At 38.9% G+C, this 25955-nt stretch overlaps 1 protein-coding gene across 1 annotated transcript in view; it reads left to right on the top strand.

The window, feature by feature from the left end:
- Positions 1–25955, top strand: part of LOC114030674 (adenylate cyclase type 8) — a 361242-nt gene that overhangs the window by 319944 nt on the left and 15343 nt on the right. Inside the window, exon 15 of the mRNA XM_027845528.1 lies at positions 11952–12098. Coding sequence (XP_027701329.1) covers positions 11952–12098 — 147 coding nt within the window. The remainder of the gene's footprint in view (positions 1–11951; positions 12099–25955) is intronic.

Here is a 25955-nt window from a genome sequence, read left to right as displayed (position 1 = left end):
AAAATTGTCAAAATCAGTAGTCACGGTGACTACGTCTGATAGCATTTTGTACCCATAATCTGTTTCCTGTCTGAAAAAGGAGAAAAATGCATTCCCTAAACTCTTCTAAGGATATAATTTTTGTAGCTCTGTGAAAGAGTAGTATCAAGAAAACCAGTAAGTGGCTACTTCAGATTATTTGGCCATAGCATGGAAAGGCTATTGAGCAAGGATACAGCATTTGCTCAGGTAAATCCAGCCCTTATGTCTGTATGAAAAGTAATACAGCAACATAGGATGAAGGCCTAAACTAGGGCAGTGGCTGTATATTGTGAAGAGAAAAGGAAGGCTTTGAGAGAGACTGTGGAGATAGAATCGATAGGATTTGGCAACTGATTGGATGTTTGGGGGGGGAAGGGGGAGAGGGAGAGGAGACCTCTGATCCTGAACAACTGGGAAGGTGTCTGTGCCCTCCCCAGAAAAGGGAAAGTCAGAGAAAGGGCTGAATTTGTGAAGGAAAATAAGATGATGTATATAAAGCCATTTTGAACACTATGACATAAATGAACAGAACTGCAAGTTTAATCCACAGCTTTTCTTACTTTTTTTCTTTTAATTTTTTTAATTAAACGCCAGAAACAAAAAAAAAAGGAATTTCTGTATGCACAGCAAGACACAAAAAGAGGATTGTATACGAGACTTTGGATCTGAATTTCCTTCGGCTTGTTTTTTTAAGTACATAATAAATTCTAAACATTTCTTTCAGAATTGTCCTGCTTTTCTCTGCTTCCTTCTAAATTCCCCTCTGTTTTCCTCCGTGCACTTTTAAAAATGTTTCAGTGGCCCTCTTTTTTTTTTCTTTTTTCATCTGTAAAGTGAGCTGGCAAAGGGAATGGTAAACCACTGTAGTATCTTTGCTTAGAAAACCCAAATGGAGTCATGAAGAGTCAGAAACGACTGAACAACCCTTTTCTTTCCCTTCTTAAAATCCTCAAATCAGAACCAATCCACCTTAGGGACCTGGAGCTTAAGGTCCTCTGTTTTGGGGTTTGGTTTGGTTTGGTTTTTTAGCTTCTTAAACATCTTTTGAAGACATTAACATGCTGCAAGAGATAAAGTATTAGACTTGGCCTCAGTAAGGCCTGAGTTCATATCTTATCTCAGATGCTAGCTATGTGACCCTGGGAAAATGATAACCCATCTCAGCCCCAATTTCCTCATTATTGGGATAGTCATATCACCTACCTCAGCGTTGCAAAAATCAAATGAGATAACATATGTAAAGCACTTTTCAGACTATAAAGCACTACATAAATACTAGCTATTGTTAATATTCTTCCCTTGAAGAATGTTAGCACTGCATCATTGCATGACCCCTTCTGTTTGCTCAAATGAACTTTCTTTTCTAGATTTCTCTTGAATCTTGTGCTTACATTTCAAATTACTACTCAGCATCATCTTTCCAAGAAAAATGCTTTAATGCCTCTATTCCATTAAAGATCCTCTCCCTCCCATAAAATAAACAGCTTTTCAAGCTGTTATTCTTTGCTATAAACATGCCTTTCAATTTTTGAAATATTATATCCCAAGATCTCTTCTCATTTATAATAGAAACTTCCCCTTCTTCCTTGGGTGATGCTTTTTATAGTTCCTGGGTCCTGGAATTCTTTCTCTCTGGATGCTTGCAGCCTTTTTTTCTTTGATGAAGGAACTCTGGATTTTGTCTTTGATATGGGGCTTTTCCTTTTGGGGTTCTTGCAGATGTCCTCTGGTTCTAATAGATTTAGGCAGCTTTCATTTATGCTTTCTTAACATATAATGCCCAGATTTCTTTTCTTCTCATGGTTTTTGAGGAGTCCAATTAGCCCTAAATTATCTCTCCTTGACCCTTTCTCCAGTCTGATATGTTTGATATCAGATATCTTAGATTTTCTTCTATTTTTTTTTACCTTGTGATTTTATTCTAATATTTCGTGCTATGTCTATTTTGTCTATTCTAGTTTCCAAGGAGAGCATTACTTGGTTATGATTTACCACTTTCTCTTTCTATTCTCCTTCTAATTCTTTCCTCCAGAGCATTTGTTTTTTTTTTTTAATCTCTTGCTTCATTTCTTCTAGATATTCGTGTAGTTCTTGTAGAAAATCCTTTTTCTTTTCCTCTGACTCACCACTTACAGTTGGTACAAAGTTACTCTCTCCTTCTCTGGAGGATTTGCAGTAATTTTTGATACTGGTAGTGTGTGTGTGTGTGTGTGTGTGTGTGTGTGTGTGTGTGTGTGTGTTTTAATTTCCTCAACTTTCCTGCTTTAATTCCTGAATTGGGGCTTTTTTGCTAGGACCAGGCTCCATTCCCACCCCCCCATCCTTCTCCATCCCCACTGCACTTTTGGTCCTGCTTAATCTCATCCTGCCTCCCCTGGGTTTTTTAACTGACCTCCCACTTCCAAGAACTAGCCTCTTTCCCTATTTCGCCACCCAGATCTTTAAGGCTCAGATTAAAGGATCTTCAGGGTATACTATGGCTCCTCAGGACAGAACACTAAGGATCTCAGAGCACCCTCCACCTGACTTCTCACACTCTGAGTACTGTCATGCTTCTCTGGTCACTGCTGCACCCACCTCTGATAGCATCCATAGTGGCTGATATTGCTCCCCAGGGGCCCCTGCTGCAGGCTTAAGAGCACTCTGGGACTTTATGAAAAGGAGTCCTCTTTCAAAGCTGTGAGATTGGGCACAAAAAAAAAAAGAAGTGTAGAATACACTTATATTCTTGTATGTCCTAGAGAAGGAGCCCTTCTCTAGCAACTTTGGGAGGCTATGGACTTGTTTACTTGCACAGGCACTGGCCCCCCTTTTTAAATTGCCTTTGGGCAGCTGGCCGATTTTTTACACAGCTCCATGTTGAAAAAAAAATAACTTATTATGCTTTCTCACTGGATTTCTTAACCATTATTCAGTCTGATGTGAATTTCAGGTTTTTTGCTGGAGCTAGTTTGGGGAAACTGGGCAGCCTGTCTCCATTCAGGCAGCCATCTTAGCTGGAAACGATAAACATTTCAGACAAGGACCACAGCATTTCAAACTTAAAAGGAATATTTGAGGTCATCTAGTCCAGCGCCCTTATTTTACAGATTAGAAAATTGAGGCTGACAAAGGGGAAGTAACTTGTCTGACATCATAAACATATTTAGTGGCACAGACAGGATCAGAATGCAGAGCCTCTTTCCTAGTGAGGGATTTCTTTCTCCACAACACCCTTAATGTGAGGTATTATAAGGTTTAGATTTTGTGTGTGTGTGTGTGTGTGTGTGTGTGTGTGTGAAAGAGAGAGAGAGAGAGAGAGAGAGAGAGTGAGTACTCATGCATGTGGGCAGGAAGAGTATCCTTATCTGAGAAACTACGCGGTTTCAGTAGATGACCTCTAAGTTCCCTTCCATCTCTGACATTATAATTTCCAAGGTCCCTTCAAATCCAATATTCTATTACTCTGAGTTTAAGTGTGCAGCCCTAAAAATTCTGCTTACTTTTAAATGATATCTCTTAGGGTTTTTTTTCTCCTTTTCTTTGTATTTCCAATACTTACCATAAAGGTTGACATATGGTAAGGGTTTAATGAATGTTTGTTGACTGACTGACTGACTGACTTCCTGCAATGAAGTAGGAATGGGGGATCAGCAGCCAGGATGCTCAAGATCTCAGAGAAGGTGACCAGTTCTTTTTGGTCTTAAGAAGTGACAACATCCATTATCAGTATGATGGAATGAGGAGCTGAGGAGAGGTGACCACAGGGAGTGAATGGAGAAGCTAGGCAGCTGTCCAATCTTCCTAACTGAGGGCGACACCTTCATTATATGGTCATTTCATGGAATTCTAAGAGCATTAAATACAGTCATACTCAAATACACAATAAAAAATATGTCCCAGAAATAATTGCAAATTCTATTTGGATCACAAGTTTTAGGATATCTCTTCAAAGTTCCACTTCCTCTTTCTGCAGTAGTAGAATTGGGCTTCATACACTTAGTTACTTGTCTCTCGAGTCCATCTCTGTGAATTTTCACTAACCGTCCCCTATTCCTGGAGTGTTCACCCTGTTCATTTATGCCGCCCTGGCATTCCTGGCATTCTTCAAGTCCCAGATAAAATTCTACCTTCTCAACCTGCTTAATACTAATGCTAGGTAATACTACCATGTACAGAGCACCATGCTAGGTTTGAGGTGATATTAACATTTTAAATGAGATATAGTCCCTGCTCAGATACAATAGAAAGAGTGCTGGTTTTAGAGTCAGAAGACCTGGGTTTAAGTCCCATTTCAGCCCCTTACTTCCAATGTGACCTTAGACAAATCACTTAAGTTCACTGAGACTTGATTTTCTCATCTATAAAATGGGGCTTAAATTAGAGAGCCACTACAGTACATCCAAATCCATGATACAATGAATACAGACATGTCAGGGAATGATAGGACACTTTGCATTAAATAGGACTTTGCTTCACTGATATTCTTGGAGGGCAAGGTTGGGGGTAAAGATAGGTAGCAGTCAAAGGAGAGAAACCAATATTTCTAGACATTGGTCTAATGCCAGAAGTGTATTACAGGTGTCCAAAGTCTTTTCCTGAAAGCCCATTCATTTCCTGTTCCAGGTCTCTCTGCCCTGATTTCTATCTAGCTGTCTGTCTGCATGCCTATATGTCTATTTTGAGTTCTGAGAGGGGATCCTTGAAAAGCACCTACTCTAGGAATCTGGAGTTGGGATATATCATATATGTGTGTGCATGCATGTGCGTATGTATATGCGTGAAAATGGTAGGATGGGTAGAATAGCACTTCCATAACCAGAACTCCCATTTCTGCATCCTAGCTACAATCCATTTACTCAAACCCTGGCTCTAGCCTCATACTTCCCCCGCTGTTGCTGCTGTAAATCATTGGATATAAGCCCGAGAAAAGTGGGTTAGAAGATTTGTGACTTCAGTTCTTCAGCATTTGCAGGACTATGCTTATGGCGCTTTGCTTTCCAGCAAAGGCATTTTCCACAGGGATTATACCTGGAGGAGATTTATGAATGAAACGGCGGCAGCAGCAGCTGGTGGACTTTGGGATAATCCTATGATTTAGAGCTGGCCACCAGGCTCATTCCCTTCTGTCCAAAAACGATTCACTAAGCATGTACCCTAATCATCCCCTGGCAGATTTGTTTTCTTCTCTCTTGCTAACATGCTTGGGCTGCCAGAGGCTCTGACGTAGGCTGGGTCAGCCATTTCCTCCAGCTGCCTCCCTCTCATAATATTAGGCTTAAAAACTGCCTGTCTGCCTGACCACAAAGCGAAGGCTACAGTTTATGTAATAATTCACTGTGTAACGCTATCATGGGTCCCCGACCTCGTTCATACCATGGGAGGCTGCCAAAACTATTTTACTTGATGCTTGTCCTTCCATAAAGGCATCATGGTAGAGTGAGTACCTTGACCTTGGAGCCAAGAAGACCTGTCTTTGGCCTATACTAGTTTTGTGACCCTGGGCAAGTCACTTAATTTTTCTTTGCCTCAGGCAGTGAAAACCAATATTGAGAGAGGGAGTTTCCTCATCTGAGTCTTCTTCTATTGATAAAATCACAAGTCCAGTACTTATGTTCTGACCCAGATCAGTGTCTCCATAACCCAACACTCTATCCACTCCATACCAGAATTTGGTGCTTGGCATGCCTAGCACCACCTGTATCTCATCTAAAATATTCAAAATCCATAGATATGAAACCTTCCATGGAGTCTACAAGTCTTTGGCCTCTTTCATTTTTTTCATCCTTATCTATATTTTCCAGCTTATTTTTCACTGTCTTCACCTAAGCCCATCTTTGCATTGAAATCACTGAGTATCACTCTAATTTGGAGGGTCTTGTCAAGTCCTTCATAGGATTTCTCTACTTCCTCATCTTCTGAAACAGATGTTAACCTCAAAGCCACAACAATCTTCCTGGTAATCTTCATTGACAATGCTTACCATGAGTCCTACGACATGAGATAACTAGATATCCTGTGAAATGATGCTTCTCATTGCCTTTGGATAAGCACAAACATTAACTCCATCAGTTCTTTTATTTGCCTCTCCAGGGAGTACCAAGTCATTTTTTCCATTTAGATGAAATTCCTCTTTGTCTTCTAGTTCCATTTATACCAAGAATGTCAAACTTGCTATGATTCAGTTCTTAAGATAATATGTTCACTCATTGGTCCTTAGACAAGGATCTCACATCTAGAATATCAGCAGTTAAGGTAAAGTTTAGAGATGGTCTAAAAACTGTAATTTCTGGCATCCTCCGCCACCATCACTGCAGAAGTGGAATGGAGACAAACAGGACTGAGGACCACCATTCTATATTTTTCCATGGGTTGCCCTGGTCAAAGAATGTGCCACACAGTGGCCAAGTTATTGAAATGAGCCTCTCTAGAAGTAGTTAGCTTGGTCCACAAAACACAGACACTATCTTCTGTCTTCTCATTGTATTTAATGCCTTCCCAGTCAGGTAGAATGTTCTAAGAACTCCATTTCACTAGCACAGCATTCTAGACCCCAGGATACTTTCCATGTCAATATGAGGCATCATGGGAGGACTTTTGTAGGGAATGATCTGATTAATAATAATGTCATTTTATATGTTATATTTTTATATATTACATTGTATATATTTTGTTATGATTAATAATAATGTTATCAACTATGATTAAATGAAAGGCAGAAATTTGCTTAGAAACCAATATCTTTTTTTCTGAAAAGCAAAATATTCTAGAAACTTTATTGATCTCATAAGTTACCCAATCTTTAAGTTAATTACTAGAACTGTTCATAATATGTTTCTCAAACCAACTGGTACATCACAAATATATAGTCCCTAGTCTCCCACCCGCTTAAATGTCTTTTAAACTTGTAAAGGAACTCAGTTCAGTATGAACATATGATTTATTATCATCTTCTTGTTGGAAGAACAAAGAAGCCATAGATTTGAAGAACAATGGTTTATTAATAATTTAATAATGATTATTTATTAATAATTTGAAGAACATATGTTTTATTATCATCTTCTTATTGGAAGAACAAGGGAGCAAAAGATTTGGGCTTTAGAATGATGGGACCAATTAGGGGCTTATGGATTCTCTCACTGCGCAAAACAATAGTTTATTCCAACCTGTGGAGAAACTGTGACTGTTATCTGTTCATAATTAAGCCACGATGAACAAGTCGTGAGCTTCATCCTAGGGCTTAATGATGGCCTTGCTGATACTGATCTCCCAAGACCAGTGAAAAAACTCAGCTGCCCATTAATCCCCAGGAAATTCCCTGCACCAAGGTTATGATTGCTATTCAGAGCTTAAAACAAAGATTACAAAAAAAAAAAAAAAACACTAGAGCGCATATTTGCTTTGTGTGGGAGATGGAGCCAAAATTGGCTTGGACAGGATGTTTCCAGAGTTCCAATGTTTGGACTGTCTGAATCATCTCTCAGCATCATTCACACACACACACACACACACACACACACACAGAGATTTAACTTATAATTTTTATTAGCTAATAATAACTAGTTACCAAGAGGATACAGGCAAGGCCAACCTTGTCATCCCCTCCCCCCATTTCTTTTCAGTGGAAATAGAAATATCTCAGTATCCTGAAAATATCCTCACCCTTTTAATGCCTAGGATTCTTCTATCAAACCCTAAGGCTTTTGTGTCTGTTTCAATGCAATAAGTCATGCTTCAAGCTGTTACTAGTAATTTACACCTCAGTGTGAATGAAGAATCTGAGGAAATGGTTTGATGGAGCAGGCAGTAAGATTCAATCAATACACTGTTGGACTTGAATTCAAGAAGACCTTGATTTAAATAGTGCCTTCAGACGCTGGCTAATATTGTGACTCTGGACAAGTCACTTACCCTTGCTGTTTCCTCATCTGTAAAATGGGGATAATAGCACTTACCTCCCAGAGTTGTTGTGAAGATAAGAGAAGATGATGTTTATAGACTTTAAAGCACTGTCTAATGTCAGTTTTTCTATTAAGACACAGAGGGTTAACTGCATTGGTAAGAGAACTATGCATGCCACCTCAACAGAGGAAATAGGTCCCAGTACAAAAGACTAAGAAAGCTGATGACATTCTTTGTTGACTTCAGAGTTCTTCCGAAGAAAGGCAAAAATAATTCCTGCCTTCAAGAAGCTCACATTCTAACGAGTAGAATAAACTGAAGATAATCTCAAAGGGAAGGCACTGTTGTGGTAGAGAACAGGGAGATAGAATAATACTAGTTAGGTTGAGGAAAGCGGGGAACAGAAAAGGTAGGATCTGAGCTGAGTCTTGAAAGGGGTCAGGAAAACTAGCATTCCAGTCATGAGAGACAACCAGTGAAAAGGTATTGAGCCAGAAGATAAAGTATTCTGTATGAGTAACAGCAAGGACACCAATGACATTGGATCAGAGAGTACATAAAAGAGAGTAAAGCATAAGAATGTTGAATAGGTAGTAAGAGGACAGGTCATTAAGGACTTTAAAAGGTTAACAGAGAATTTTTTATTTGGTCCTGGAGGTCATAAGGAACTGTTAGAGTTTAGGATGACTTGATATTTAGGAAAATTAGATTAGCAGATGAGTTGAAGATGGACTGGAATGGGGAGAGAGTTGAGGCGGTGAGACCAAGACGCAGGTCATTGCACTAGTCCATTATCAGGTGATGATGGCCTATACTGGGTGAGTGGAGAGAAGGGTATGTAAATGAGAGATGTGAATGTAGAAATGAAGAAGCTTGGCACCAGATTGGATAGATAAGAATGAGTGAGAGATTGAGAAAGACAACAAGGTTACAAGTTCAGTGTGAATCCTAATCCTAAAGGTTAATGGGTGAAATGGTTTACTAGGTCAGGCAAGAAAACCTGTGTACACAGAAATGATAATCTTAATAAATAATCCTTTTCCTTGACAGTGTTTATTAATTCTAGTTCCTTCACATTTTCTTTATCAGTCTAACTTTCAATTTTCTGACCATTACTAGGGTGGCTGGCAAAGATAGGGTCATAACACTGAGAAAGTCTCTTTCACATGTCTGTGATCAGGGCACTGCTTAGCTAAAGAGGGAAGTGTCCTTCCCAAACCGGTAGCCTTTGGCTAGCATACTTTTCAGCACAGATCGCAGAGCTCATGGTAGGGACTGCTACTGCATATCCAAGGGCTGGTGGAGAAGCAGATAGAGCACTGGGCCTGGAATCAGGAAGATCTGAGTTCAAATCTAGGCTCAGACATTACTAGCTCTGTGACCCTGGGAAGGACACTAAACCACTATCTGCCTCAGTTTCTTTGACTGTAAAAATGGGGAAAATAGCAGCACCTACTTTTCAGGGTTGCTGTGAGGATCAAATGAGATAATGTTTGTAAAGAGTGCTTTGCACAGTGCCTGGCACACAATATAAATGCTTGCTTATTCCTTTCCTTCCCTTTAGAAGAGTAGCTACTCTTGAACAGAGAATAGTATCTTTCCCCCTCTAGGAGACGTGACCTGTGGAAATTTATTCAAGACTCTTCCCTGCTTTATAGATTAGAGATTTGAATTTATCACAAGCAAGAAAGACATGTTCTAGCCCATAAGACTGTGTGAAAATATTAAAGGTGGACGGGGCCTCCTCATTGACCACCTAGTTCAATGCCTACCAAATCTGTTGTTATGACATGTTCTGTTTTTGTTGTTGCTGTCATTGTTGTTGTTCAGTCATGTTCAACTCTTTGGGATCCCTATTTGGGGCTTTCTTGGCAAAGATACTGGAGTGGTTTGCCACTTCCTTCTCCAGCTCATTTTACAGATGAGGAAACTGAGGCAAAGAGGGTGAAGTGACTTGCCCGGGGTCTTGCTAGTGTCTGAGGTCAGATTGAACTCAGTTCTCTGACTTCAGGCCCCATGCTCCATTCCCTGCACCACCTACTTGCCCTTGTGACATTGTTAGTTAGCTAATAAGGTCAAAGACAAGTTAAATTTCTGGATGGGTCAATCAGCTTTGTTCTGTTTCATGGCTACAGCCTATATAGCTAGCCTCAGGCAGCCGTTTTCAATCAAAAAACATTTAAGCAGCTACTACATACCAGGCATTGTTCCGGGCACTGGAGACATAAATGCAGTGATGAAACAGTCTGTGCTCTCAAAGAGCTTACATTCTTACCAGCATGTACTGCTTGTCACATGGAGGATTAGCCAAGAGTCATTATAGACTATAGGAATCAATACAAAAATCCATCTCCCCTGTGGCAAAGCAAAACAAAACAACTTGAAACATATGATCTGCTGGTGACTCAGTTTATCATCTTTATCCTGTGCCCTTTCCTTTATGCTTAATGGATCAATGAATAACATACTATTAACAAACTATAATTATTGCTATTATTAACAATTCTTAAAAATCAAGATAGGCTTACATTTTGGTTTTCATCCTTTTTAACAGGGGAATATGAAAATAGGTAGGAAGACTGCATGATATATTAGAAAGAGTATGGTAGTAGGAATAAGGGACTCTAGTTCTGTCTCTTCCAATGGTTCTCAAACCCTCACTTTTAATGATTCTTTAAATAAAAATTTAGCAAAACCTTTACAGAAAAATTGTTTTTAATGATTTTGGTGCTGAATTCTAGCAGTACCAAACAAGATAAGAGTGAATGTGTATATATGTAAGCCTTCATGTAGAAATCTAACAGCATTGCAAAAAGCTTACTTAGCAAAAAACGATGTGATTATTTTCTATCAATAAGTGGGAACAATATTGAATATGATGACTCACCTCATAAGGTATTTCATGATTTTTGTTTTACCTTGTGCTTACATAAACCATTAGGGGATTATTTTTTTTTCTGCTTGATAACATTTACTTTCAAAATTCAAGAGTTTTGTTTTCAAATTCACAGTCCTTGCTTTGTAAATCCCTTGTCATTCTGTCAGTACTGTGGAACTTTTTTTTTCTTTTCTTTTTTTTTTTTTAGCATTTGATAGCATTGCACATACATTGTGGTGCTTGCTATGGTCATGTTTGTAATGATTCTTCAATTGGGATTTGAAACACAGACTAGGACCATGGATGTTTGTTTCATCATCAGTCTTGCTCATTAATCACTTTGCTTTCTTCTCAATCCCTACTTCTATGTTTTATTCAGTTATGCATAATAGGTATTTGTACAATGAATATTTATAATTGAGGGCAGGGTTTGTTTTGTTTTGTTTTTTAACCATAAATGTATAAATAAACAAAGCAAGCTGACTTAATGAATAGAGTACTGGGCTTGCAGTCAGGAAAACCTAGATTCAAATTCTACTTCTGATTATTGTTAGCTATGTGATTTGGTGAAAATCACCTAGCCTCTGTGGGGTTTGCGTAACTCCTTAGGACATATCTACTTAATCTGCAACAGTGGAGACAATTTCCACACTGGGAATTTCCTACAGTGACCAAGTAACAGACCCTTTGATCTGTTTACATATAAATGGTTGCTGATTGTTTTAAAATACTAAGTTAAGACAGGCCAACAAACAAGTGATTGTGTTTCACACATGTGGGGACTCATTCAGCTATTGATTCTAAACCCATAAGAACTTTTTGGCCATGGGATTCATTTCAACCAATTTCCAGTAGTTCTATTGCCAACATTACAATTGACCAGAAGAGCAAAATGGCAGATGTGGGTTTGTTATATGTTCTTGTCCATCGTTATAACTTTTTTTTCCCCATAGAACCTCACGTCTCCCACTCCAACCACACTGCACAGAGCTCATTTTGAGGAAAAATGGATTTAATGATCTCCAAGGACACTTAAAGATGCTAGATGTCCTAGCTTGCTGGGTCCTTTCCCTATTTATTTTGAGGAGAAGAAGGCATAAATACAACTGCATTGTTAAAATGGTTCCTTGTAGCATGTTTCTCACTTTTCTCCATTATCCTTTCTATCGAGGAACTGTATTCCCAATCCTATGATGCCGTTGGTGTGATGTTTGCCTCCATCCCTGGATTTGCTGATTTTTATTCTCAGACAGAAATGAACAACCAAGGAGTGGAATGTCTGCGCTTGCTGAATGAAATTATTGCTGATTTTGATGAGGTAAACCCCAGGATTCCAGGTTTTATTGTTAAATATCAGGGCTCTTTACAATCTGCCCCTTTCTACTTTTCCAGCCTGCTTATATCTTCTCTACATATTCTAGTGACCCTGGCCTTTTTGCTACTACTCACATTTCCGTTTCCCAACTCCAGGCATTTTCACTGTCTGTCTTCCATTCTTGGAACTCCCTCCCTCCTCATTTCTGACTTCTGGCTTCCCTAGTTTCCTTCAAGTCTCAGTTAAAGTCCTTCTTCAAGGATACTCTCTCATACCTATTGTTTATACATAATTGTTTACATGTAGTTCCTCCCGTATTAGATTGTCATCTCCTTGAGGGCAGGGCCTTTCTTTATATGCCCTTTGCTTAGCACAGTGCCTGGATTATAATTGACATTTAATAAATGATTGACTGACTAACTATTCTTTGGAGAATGCATTGGAAATTGAATGAATGAATAGCAATTATTAACTATTAACTATTTGCTATGTTCTATACTAAGGACTGAGAATACAAATACAAAAGTGAAACATATCCTACAGTCAAGGAAAACTTACATTTTAATAGGAGGAAACAACATGTAAGGGAGGAGTGGCCAGGGAAGGAAGATGTTTTCACCTAATAAATCACATGGATAATGAATGGAGCCTAAGGGAATTGATTGATATTCCCTTTCAAATTTCAAGTATAGTAATGACTTGATAAGAATTCCTATGGCACAAGAGATGGGAGGGAGAAGGTACAGGGAAGAATGCAAGAAGATGAATTTTGGGGAGGATGAGCATCATTTGGTCTGGGGATCGATAGAGTGGGCTTTGCATGCACTCGCCAATTAGGACAGCTGAGCCCCAGGGCAGAAGTTCTGGCTGAGTATACTAAGTTCCCCAAAGCATGGTCTATGGAGGTCCAGTAGTCTGGAGTATGTAACAGCAAAGCAGACAGTAAGAAATTAAAACAGTCCCTGCTGTCGTGGAAATTTACATTCTACTGGGGGAATGCCACATGTAGATAAACAAATATATTCATGATAAATTAGAAGGTGAAAGGGGAACACAGTTCCTCTAGACCTCTGAAAAACTTCTTATGTATGACTAGAACAGCAGAGACCAGTGTACAAAAGAAGGCTTCTGGAAAAAGACGCAAGCAAGTCTAGAAGTGCCTTTCATAGCTATAAAAACAAATGCAAGACAGAGACTCCTTAGTGTATTTCCCCTTTAGGCCAGTTGGTAAAGAGCTATTCCCTGTAGTTATGGTAGGCAAAATCCAAGTTTCCAAGTCTATGAACCACAGCTCATTCTCTGGCTGTTCCTCCAGTAAGAGGGACAAAAGCTGTATTGTCTTCTCCCCGAGAGGTTGGCTCTGATCCAGCACTCCCTCTTCTCTCTTTAAATGGCTAGAGCCCAGCCCCCTTGACTTTCTAAGAGATTGGCTCTGTGCAGTCATTCCCTCTCCGTCTTTAGAAAGCCGAATCCCAGGATTCTCTTCTCTCCAGGTGCTGGAGAGGTGAGAGGCAACATGACAAAGCTGGATTCAGAGTCAGCAGAACTGGGTTGACATCCTGTCTCTGCTATTCCTTAACCTCTTTAGGTTTCAAACATCCTGAGAAAAGTATAGAGCCATGAGATATATTCAGAGCATGGTGAGTAATCCAGTTTAGTTGAATCATACAGTATGATTCATAGGCCTATGTACATGTGAGATAAGACTGGGGGGATAGATTGGAGTCAGATTGCAGAGGACTTTGAATGCCAGGATAAGGAAGTACAGTGAACAAATATGTTTTTAGACCAATCAACAGGGTATTCCCCCTACAAGGCAGAACTCAAAGTAATCACAGTGTTGTAGAGTTCCTTACCATAGTTCTCTCTCTAACAAAGGACAAGAGGTTTTTTCCCATTTCATCTTCATTTTTGGCTATTTAATTAATAAAAGGTCTAATTAAGGGCTGCATTATACCACAAACACTTCCAGTTGAATAATGAATTAGGTTTGCAGCACACATATTAAATGAAATATTATGGTCCCTTGCTAAATACTAATCTACTTCTGGTAGATGCAATTTGCATCAACCTAAATCTGGCCCATAGCCAAATGACTGTACACCAAAGCAGATCGTGCCAAATGATTACATAGCAGAGGAGAAAGCTGGAGGAACACAGGCATAGGGAAGGACACTTTCTTATTTTGAATATTCTCATCTACAGGGCTGCTGGACAAACTCCTGCTACTGGCACCAAAAAAGATAAGTCAGAGTCAGATTCAGTAACAGCTTACACTTAGGTAGTGCTTTCCTGACCACAACTCTAGGACATACGTTGGGCAAGAATTGTTATCCCCATATGATGGAAGCAAAAACTGAGGTGTAGAGAGTTCTAAGGAAATTTTCCAAGGTCATAGCTAGTGAGTGTTGGAAGTTGGACACAAACCAAGTGATTTTTTCAAATACTGACACTGAGCCTGTTGACAACCCTTCCTCCTCTTAGACTCCTTCTTTCCTTAGTTTCCATAACACTAATTTCCACCAATTACCATCATTCATATACTGCCCTTTCCATATGAATATCTCCCAAGACTCTATATTTGGCCCTCTTTCCCTTTCTTTTGAGGCAAAAGTAATGCAGTGGACAGAGCTGTGGACCTAGAGTTAGGAAGATGAGTTCAGTCCAGTATCAGATACTTACTAACTGTGTGACACTAGGCAAGTCACTTAACCTTGGTTTGCCTCAGTTTCTTCCATAGTAAAATGAAGATAATAATAACACCTACCTCAACAGGGTTGTTGTTAGGATCAAACGAGATGTTTGTAAAGCACTTAGAACAGTTCCTGGCACACTGTATGTCCTATATAAATGCCTATTCCCTTCCCCCACTTTCTAATCCTATCTAGCCATCCATCCTGGGCATTGTGCCATCTCACCTGCTTTAGCAACTGCCACCCCCTCCAGCCCCAGAATAACCCTCTTCAGAACACAAGGGGGCTATCATCTTTCCCCCCTAAAGGTCATTTCCAGAGACCATGTCCCCATTCACTTTGGAATTGTTGCCTGGGTTTGAGCCATCATATCCTACATCCCTACCTTTTCTGCCTGTCCCCCACTACACCTTCACTTTCTACCTCTTGCTCCTCAAATCATTATCAAATCAACACTGCCATTGTTTTTGGAAAGGACATATCATCAACTTCCCTATTTCTATACTCACCATCTTTATGACTCCTCATACCAAAACTCCCTTGCCTAAATACCACTCACTTTTATATGTATCCTCTCCTCTACTAGAATATAAACTTCTTGAGGGCAGGAACTGTTTTACTTCGTAACAACAGCCTAACAGAGTTCTTAGCACAGAGATGGCACTTAACAAATGGGATTTTTTATTCATTCATCTTTCTACATTCTACTCCCTTTATCTTATTACTCATAAGGTTTATCATAGCTACATAGGTAACCTGATATCTCTCCTGCATCTCATTCCTATATCACAAGCTACTCACTGGACATTCCCTCTGGTTTCTCAATTTCACAGTGCCCAAAATGGAACTCCTCATCTTTCCCCATAAAGCTATTCTTCCTTCAAACTGACCTATTTCCTTTTAGTACACTGTTAATCCTTCTAGTCATCAGGTTTTGTAAGTTTAGAATTACAAGGGAGTTAACTCTCTTTTACAGCATCTTCTACATCCCTCCCCTTCTCTCCTCTCACATGGCTACTAGCCTAGTTCATATATTCGTCATATCTCAGGCAGATTAGTCTAAGAGTCTCTTCACTGGTCTCCTTGCTTCTAGCCTCAGTTCTTTCCATTATGTACGCGTCATTTCCCTCATCAAAAACTATCAACAGTTCCTTCTTGGCTCTAGGGTAAAATGCAAACTCCTCAACTTGACTTCTTTCCCCTATCTCTCTGCCTTTAGCATGGAGCTCTCCCACCTGCCTGGAACAAATTCCCTTCTCTCAATATGCTTCCTTTAAGGGTCAATTCAGCCTTCATGTCACCTCCTACATGAAGCTTCCCTTCATCCCCTTAATGATCTTTCCTTCATGAAATTTCCTTGTATTTACTTATCTCCATACATATTGTATTCCTCACTAAAATATAAGCTTTTCTAGGGCACAGGCTGGTTTTGTTTCGGTTTCTTATCCCCAGGGCCTAGCAGACTGTCTTGAACATAGTAGGTGTTTGATACCCATTTGTTACTGCTGCCTTCTCTAACAAAAAAACAAGAACTAATATCACAGAATCTCAAAGTTGGAAAGAGCCTCAGAAGCCATTAAGCCCAATTCATATCTGAATATGTCCACCAGTCAAGTCAGCAAGCATTGAGAAGGACTCCCTCCCCTCTCTAGTTAGTACACCTGGCAAGGAGTCATCTAGTCTTGGCACAAAATGGGAAATTGGGCACATGGGTCAGCAATAACTGTTATTTTTTCAATCATCTTTTATGAAGGATAATAAGGTCCATGGCATTTCCCCCCAGCAACTTAGTATGTTCTCATCTTTCGGTATCTAAATAATCAGTCCTGTAGCATCCTTGAAACTGTACTATCTACACAATAGCATGCTGGTAAATATTTAACAACCAGGTCTCTGAAGCTGCAGGATGTGTTTAAATTTAAATTCACCATTATTAACATTTTCTCCATCACTTTCTTAAGTCTGGACAATCAACAAAACAATAAAACAAGCCCTGATTTGTAGGGTTTACCAATTTCTGAGATAGAAATGCTCACGCTGAACATTTAACACTTGGTACTAGCAAGCTGGTATGAGCTGGCTCCTATTCTTTTTGAAAGTATACTTGGTCTCATCTAGCACCTGTTGTTTTTGTTTTCTCTGGTGCCATTTCTACTTTCTCATACGGGACAGCAGAGACTAGGGTTAGAATACAAATGTGGGGGCTCACTCTCATTGATGAAGAAGAGTTTGTTATTAATATCTTTCTAGACCTTTTTCATTTATATGCAATTCCCTTCAACTTTCCTCCTTAAATACTCTGGCGATGATCTAACTCAATTGGGTCTCTCACCAATCTTTCTTTAAATCTGTTTTTTTCTCTTCTCTGTTTTATGTTTTTCTCTTCTGTTTTATGAAGCAATATACTTCATGATCTTCTACCATATTCTATTGTAGGATTTTGCAAATAAACCAATGACCCAGACTAGTTCTCTCACTGGCTGCCATATCTTTCTCTTGGCAAGGAGAGCAAATATTTGCCCACAAATGTGGTTTCTAGACTCCTTTGATCTCATTGCTGATTGTGGCAATGGGTATTCTTTTGGTCATTTCCTATTTTTCAGTATTACCTTTTTAATGGCTCAAATTAGAGTTCCTTTAATTCCATGCCATATCTTCTTTGCATTTTTTATTCTATTTTACTTTTGATCTCTACTGTAAAGAGTTGGTTGCCTAAATGTACAGACATATTTGATTTGGAAATGCCTTTCAAATCAGTAGCCAGTCATTCCCTGCATACTAAAAGGTAATCAACTTCATTTCTTGTACTACTCATCATGTTCCCTATACCCATTGTTTCTTGACTCTTTTCTTGAATTAAAAGTTTCATCATTTGCAGGACTGAGACTTCTCCATAGTCTACAGGTATTTGGCTTTCCTCATTTTTATCCTAATCTAAGTATCATAAAATGTTTTTTTACTTTCTTCCTCCATTTTTGATCCTTAAATTAAAGTCACTAAATACTAAAATATTTCTTGATTAGATTTGAATAGAATTATCAAGTTATTTATGTACTTTTTTCTACCTCTGAAATCTTCACAATCAATTTTGGCACATAAGCCTCAACTATCTTCATGGTAATGTTTCATGGTGGTGCAAATGCTTACCATGAGCATTCGCAAGATGAACAAATGTCCCATGAAATCATATTCCTTGCTGCCTTAGGACAAATAGTAAAACTAACCCTAACTCCTTTCTTTGCCTGTCCAAGGAGAAGCAGTGAGCCTTCCTTCCATTTATCTGCAACTTCCTTTGGCAATCGGGTTTATTTTATAGTAAGAATTTCAATATTGCTATAATTGAAATTCTTCTAGCAGTCTGAATTTTCGTTGGTCACTGGAAAAAGATATCACATTTAGAGTATCAAGGGTTAAGTTAAGCTTTGTAGTCTGAAAATCATGCAGTTCTTAGCACCTTCTTCTTTCCACCCTTTTTTCTCCACTCTGCTATAGTCACTATAGAAGCAGCAGAGACAAGAGTGAAGGTAATTTTGCATTTTTTTTAATGTGTTGCCTTGAATAACAAATTCATCCATAAAATGATTGGTGAACTGGTAGTTTCTTTATATTTAGCTAGTCTGACCCTCAGAACATAAGTTCAATCTGTTGTAGGATCATATTAAATACATAGTAGGTAGTTGATAAATGTTTCTGAATAATTTTTAAATGGAATTTCTCTTGGTATTTAGAGATGGAAGGGACATAAGAAGTCATCTAGTCCAATTCCTTTACTTTTCAAATGAGGAATATTGAACCCAGAGAGGTTAACTAACTACTGACTTGTCCAGGTTCTATGAAAAGGTGTCCTGGAGACAGCTCTAAGTGGTGAGCTGGATGTCAAATTTTCAGAGTGAGCATTTACACCTCAGAAATCACAATCATTATAGATCAGGGCTTTATTGTTTTGGTATCTCTAGACTTTTAGAAGTATTAAGGACACAGATTAAACATAGTGTGTGTGCATAGAATTTTTTTTTTTTTTTTTTTGCAGAACAGCCTACTTGTTAAACATTTACTGGCACGTTCCTGTATTGCTCTATCAATATTGCTTAAGAGCAGTAGAAGGTTCAGGAAATTAAGTCATCCTTAGATTTGAGGTCTGGTGACTTGAGGCTAATAAGGATGATAATAATAATAATAACTGGCATTTCCATAGAACTTTAAAGATTTACAAAGTGCTTAACATCCACGATCTCATTTGAGCCCCGTAACACCCCTGTTTCTATGTATTTCAACCCAGGCCCTCTTATTCCACATCTAGTATTCTTCCTATTAGACTAGACACTGCTCATTTTCTGAGAATTTAAAAACAAGCATGAAAAGTAATAAATATTTTATGCGGATGAAAAGAGAAAGAGTGCCCAGGGAGAAGAATGAGAAGAAGGTGATTTCAAAGGTGGGGTTCATTTTGCAAATGTGAGGTTGGATTCCTAAATTCAGTCAAATACAAGAGGCAGCACTGACGAAGATCAGAAGACTTGAATTTTTGTCTCAACTCTGCCTCCAAGTTGCCGTGTGATCTTGAGCAAGGCATTTGTTCTCTGGATTCCCTTTTCTTCCTGTGCCACTTGAGGGGTTAGTACTAACTGATCCCTGAGGCCTCTTCTAACTCAGTGACTCTAATTATCTTAAACAAAACCTCCTGCAGAGCTCACTCTCCTCTTTAATATTACATTTCAAAGGGGAAAAAGACAATGTTTTGTAAAAAAAAATTTCAAAAATAGATGATGGAAAGGACAAACTTGCGATTTCAAAGCGGTATTGAGAAGTAACCAAAAAAAAAAAGTAAGAAAAGAAGGAAAATTCCATATTATCCATTAACATGCATGAGGAAAATGTGCCAAATGATGCTTTACTCCAGGGATCAAACAGTAGGTAGTGGAAAGAGCACAGAATTTGGAATCAGAAGACGGTGGTTTTAGTTCCAGCTGTGACACTTGTTCCCTGTGACTCGGAGTGAGTCAGTTGACTAATCTAGAAGTAGCTAGGTGATAGAGCAGTAGACCTAGAGTCAGGAAGACCTGAGTTCAAATCCAGCATCAGATGCTTGCTATGTGACCTTGGGCAAGCCAATTAACTCATCTGTCTCAGTTTTTTCATCTATAAAATGAGGATAATAGTAGTACCTAGTTCTCAAGATTTTGGGAGGATAAAATTTGTAAAGCATTTTGCAAAGCCTAAAATATAAAATACTATATAATTACTGGTTATACTTATATTTATATTATACTTATATTTATATATATATATTTATACTTATATTTATATTATACTTATATTTATATACACTTATATTAATTTCCTTATTTGTAATAAAAAGAAAAGAAAGTATGTAGTACTTGTTTCACAGGGTTATTGTGAGGAAAGTTTTCTGCAAACCTAAAGGAATAAAGAAATGTGGAAACTATTATTCCATTGACTAAAGGATGTTCATCACCTATTTTTAAACACATTGAATCTATAGATTAAAAAAAAAAACCTTCCCAAAAAATCTCCATGGATCTCACAGTGAATTGAAGAAACCCTATGTCTCATTTTAGACCTACCAGGAAGAAGAGTCTTTTACTGCTGTCCGGGAAATCAATCAACAAGCATGTATTAAGTTTTGTCTGCATGCCAGGTACAACCCTAGGACCTCAGAGTGCAAAACCAAAATGAAATAATGGTCTCTGTCCTCAAGGAACTTATATTCTTTTAGAAGAGGCAACATTTACATAAATAAGAATGTAAATAATGTATACAAATTAGTATATGAAGAATATATTCAAAATAAATATGAAGTACTTTTGAGAGGGAGAGGGCTGGGTAGAACAGGAAAGGCTTCATGTAAAAGGTAGTGTTTGAGCTAAATCTTGAAGGAAATTAAAAATTTTACGAGGTCAGAAACTAACACCAAACAGCTTATTTCTCATTCTAACCTCATTAAGCATGGCACCTAAAACCCCACTATGACATATGTATCTCAAGACAATTCACATCTTACTTCATGTCATCCCTGGAGACCTGCTGACTTCTTTATGACATTTAGGTTCTAGGGTAAAGTTATTACGAAGAAGAAAGGTATAGGTATGGTCAGCATGAGAACTTGCCCTGTGACTTCTCTGTCTGCATATGAAAAATGGGCTTCTTTTCCCTGGAGTGCTTTCAAGGAATACAAAACTCAGCACAGCCAAAATTAAAATAAGAGATAACATGTTATGCTGTTAACCCTAGTTTCTATTCTCAATTCTGCTAGTAACTTTATGTAATTTTGAGCAAGTTCTCTGGGACTCAGTTTCCTGATCTGTTAAATGGAAAGAAAGAAAGAGACAATATTATCTCCAAAGACCCTGCCAGCTCTATGATTCCACGACCTATTCTACAATTAACACTAACCACTGCATTAGATTCAGTCATGTAAAAAAATCAAATTTTTATGGAATTGCCAGTTGCTGGACAGACTCAGTTGGAAGTTAGGATCAGGGGTGGGGAATCTATAGCCTCAAGGCCACATATGGCCCTCTACATTCTCAAGTGTGGCCCTTTGACCGAATCCAAACTTCACAGAACAAATCCCTTTAATAAAAGGATTTGTTCTGTAAAATTTAGACTCAGTCAAAAGGTCACACTCAAGGACTCGGAAGGCTACATGTGGCCTGAAGGCTGCAGGTTCCCCACTCTAGGTGATCTCTGTGTGAACTGTATTAGAAATCATTCTTGTCCAAGTAGAGTTTGAGCTAAATAGCCTCTGAAGTCCCTTCTAACTCTACAATTCCGTGATTTGATTTGACCCACCATACATAAAAATGCATGCAGTAATGAGTTATATGACAATAAGGTTCTACTCTATTAAGGTTTCCTAAATGGGATGCAGTGCAGTCATCCATAGAGCAAATGGAATGGGACTTTGTAGATAATTAGAAAAAAGGCATGAAGATTAAATTCTTTCTAATCCTTTCCACATGACCAATTCAACATGAGATAACTTATCATTACTTTCCCATACTCAAGTTATAGCTATGAATTTAGAACCTACAAGATTCAATTCAGCTTTTGAATTTAAAAAAATGTATTGTCATTTTGGTAGCACATAAAAGCATTTTCCTCATCTTCCTTGAAGTGATTAGGTGATATTCGATCCAATAAAACATTTATTGCAGCACCTACTACATATGGGATTCTCTATTGAGGCCAAGGATGCAAAGATAAAAACAGTATCACAAAATCTCAGAGTTGTAAGAGACTTCAGAAGATATCTGGTCCAACCCATAGCTAAACAAAGATCTTTTCTATAACATATTTGACAAGGAGCTATCCAACCTTTTCTTGAAAGGCTCAGTTAAGTGAAACACAAAAGTCCTAAAAAGACCTATTTCATTTTTGTTTGGTTCTAATCGTTAGGATCCCCCTCCCCCCCCACTTAAGACTGCTTTGTCACCGGAAGGGCCAGTGTTTTATCTAATAATGGCACTAGATGGTGCTACTTGAGATAAGTAGTCAAAGAGCTATATTTGACTAAGCCACCAGGGGATGCTGTAGACTCTAGCTGAGTTTCAGTATCAGCTCACCAAATTCCTGTTGAACATTTTATACTAGATGACTTCTAGGCATCTCCAACTCAGTAATTCCAAAGCAGAGCTCATTATCTTTCCCCAAAACCCACCCATCTTTCATTCCCTGTTTCTATCAAGGGCCCCACCACTATGCCAGTCACTTAGGTTAGGAACCTTGGAGTAATCCTCAACTCCTCACTGCCCATCATTTCACATATTTAATTAGTTTCTAAATCTTACCTATTCTTCATCCACAACATTTACCGTTTTCCCTCCCTTTCTCTTCTCTCACAAAGCCACCATCTTATTTTATTCCCTTATCACTTCCTGTCTGGACTATTACAATAAACTACTGATTTGTCTCCCTTCCCGAAGCTTCTCTCCTCTCTAATCCATCCTTTGTAAATCTGCTGAAGTGATTTTAGTATCTATCCTGTTGAAGCAAACCTCCCAAAGTAATTTTCCTAAAGCACAAGTATGACCACATTTACTCATCTGCTCAGTAAACTCCAATGGCTCCCTATTACATCTACAATTAAATACAGATCAAATATTCCTATGTTTTGTATTTAAACCACTTTACAACTTGGCTCCAACTTTCCTTTTTTACCTTGTTTTACATTTTCTCACCCTCATATACTCTAAGTTTCAGCTAAACTAGCCTTATACATCTTCAGCCTATGTGTCATTGCATAAGCTGTAGAATACATTTTTTTTCCTTTCCTTTGCCTCTTAGAATCTTTAGTTTCTCTCAAAACTCAGCTCAAGGAACACCTCCTACATGAATCCTTTCCTGACCCTCCCCTTCCTAACCCCTTTTCCCCAAAAGCCTTTCATTTATACTTACATATGTGCATGTTGTCTCCTCCAATAAAACATGAGCTCTTTGAGGACAGGTACTACGTTGTATCTGTCTTTGAATGTTCAGTGCCTAACGCAGTGCCCAGCACATGGGCCAGGAGCAGCTATCCAGTTCTTTTGCTATGCATTCAGACTATGCCAGGAGGAGTAATGGGGATTAGCAGCATACTTTTCATAAGGCCATCATGAGGTTTAGCATAGCTTTTTCCCCTGTCTCTCCATCTTCACTCCTCCTGGTACATGCATGGCATAGCTGACTACAATAGAGCAGCACTTCCCTCCATAGTATTCGTGGCTTTTTATTGAATTGGGGAACCCATTCTAGTTACCTCTTTGCTTCAAACATCAAGCAGAGGAACTGACCAGGGCCTACTTAGCAGTGTGGTTCAGGGGAAAGAACACTGGATTTGAAGTCAGGAAACCTGAATTCAAATTCCTTCTCTGTTATTTACTATCTGTGTGACCTTAGGCAAGTCACTTGACCTATAGGTCTCAGCTTCCTTCTTTGTAAAACAAGGAGGTTGGGCTAGATGACTTCTGACATTCCCTTCCATCTCTAATCCCATGGTTCTATGATTTATTTCCCCACTCTTACTACATAATGAAGGAACAGTTTCAAATATGCTCATAGAAATTGCTAAAAGAGATTTCAAAAGATTATGGTTTTTGAGGTAATTACAAGGATGAAGAAGTCAAGGAAATGGATAGAGAAAGAGGCAGTAGAGTGGAGGCCCTGCATTGTCTTACATCATTCTGTTATCACTAACATAGAGGCTAATTCAGACTATCAGCTTGCCTCTCTTGTAAGGCTTACATCAGATAACAGATGTAAAGCGTTTTGTAAACTCGAAAATCTTGTATAAAATTGTTGTACCTGCTGCTGTCTTTGTTTTTAAGATCTTATTGCCGGGGTGGGGGGGAGGGGTGGTCATATTAAACTGTGGACTTGTTAAGCTTGCAATCCACTAAAACCCCAGCATAGTTTTTAGAAGAACTACTATCTAGCCATGCTTCCTATATTTTCTTTTTAAGTGGAAATTTTTTTAACCCAAGTGTAAAACTTTATAGCCATCTCTTTTGAATATCACCTTACTCAATTTGGCCCAATGTTCTCACCTGCCAAGATCTTACTGGATCTTGCAGCCAATCTTACTTGGAAGGAGGTGTCCAGTGGATTGCCCCCGGAATGATGCTTAGCATTGTCATGAACATTCGTAGGTGACATACTTATCAAATTTGTAAATGACTGGGAGGTCGAGGGGTAGCTAATAGCAAAGTGCGCTTGTGCGCACGCGTGCGTGTGCACACACACGCGCGCACACACACACACAGCAGCAGCAGCAGCAAGGTGGCACAGCAGATAAAGTTTTGGGCCTGGGGTCAGGAAGACTTCAGTTCAAATCCAGCCTCAGACACTTTTTAGCTTGGCAAGTCATTTAACCCTGTTTGTTTCAGTTTCCTCATCTGTAAAAGAAGGATAATAATAGTGCCTCCTCCAAAGGTTCTTGTGAGGATAAAATGGGATAATATGTGTAAACCACTTGGGAACCCCTAAAGCACTGTATAAATGCTAGTTATTGTTGTTGTTACCATTATTATTATCTGGCATTCTCCAATCCTTTGGTTCCTTTTCTCTACAGTGATTCAGAGGTCACTGCCAGTGGCTGGACAAGCATATCTGCCAGTTATTTTTCAGTACCTCAGAATTATGCTTAGCTAGGCCTGGTGATTCAGACTCATCAAGAGCTGTGAGGTGCTTAGAGCTCGGTCAGACATTGAAGACACCAAGGTCATCCACTGCATCCCAGGCCATTGCCAGTCGTCTTGACTTTTGTCCTACCCCTGGGCTTGTTGACTCTGACTTTGATGACTTTGTGCAGCTCTGCCTCATTTAAATCCAATTCACACTCAAGTCAAGACATCACCTCATGATGTCACTTGCCCTCTTCAAAATGAAGGACAAACAACAACACACATACAGGTCACTGCCTCAAGGAAGGTGTATTCCAATGGCAGAAGCAACATCTAAACGATGAGCTATATACAAAATATATGCCATATAAATGAAAGGGGATCTTAGAGGGAAGGCACTAGCAGCAAAGGGGACTGGAGGGAAAATCATTAAAAGGGTATTATAATGGCCCAGGTAAGAGATAACAAGGGCTTGAAAGATTCATGGCAGCTGGAAATGATAAGGAAGATGCAGCAGATATTTGAGGACCATAATTTCCAGAATTTGTCTACTTATTAGATACATGGGGTGAGGGAGAGGGAGGAGTAAAATATTGCTTCAATTTTCCAGCTGGGGTGACTGCGAAAATAACGTTGCCCCAAAGAGAAATGGGCAAATTTGGAAGAGGTCTATATTTTGAGGGGAAAATTATGATTTCAGTTTAGGATACGTTGAATTAAGCATTTATAAATACTATGTGCAAACACTGTGTTTTGCGTTGAGGATACAAATAGAAAAGCAAGACAGGTCCATTTCTTAAGATGCTCACGTTCTAATAAAGGAGAAAACACATATGGAAGCAGCAATGGATAGAGCTCTGGGCAAGAAGATATGACTTCAAATCTAGGCTCAGACACTTACTAGCTTGGTGACCCTGGGCAAGTCATTTAACTTGTTTGCCACAGTTTCCTCATCTGTAAAATTGGGGCCATAATAGCACCCACCTCCCAGAGTTGTTAGGAGAATCAAATGAGATAATAATTGTAAAGTGCTAAGCACATTG

This window comes from Vombatus ursinus, unplaced genomic scaffold (genome assembly GCF_900497805.2).
Source record: "Vombatus ursinus unplaced genomic scaffold, bare-nosed wombat genome assembly UNPS02014973.1, whole genome shotgun sequence".
NCBI lineage: Eukaryota > Metazoa > Chordata > Mammalia > Diprotodontia > Vombatidae > Vombatus > Vombatus ursinus.
Note: the sequence above shows the minus strand (reverse complement) of the source record. Positions and strands in the feature narration are given on the sequence as shown.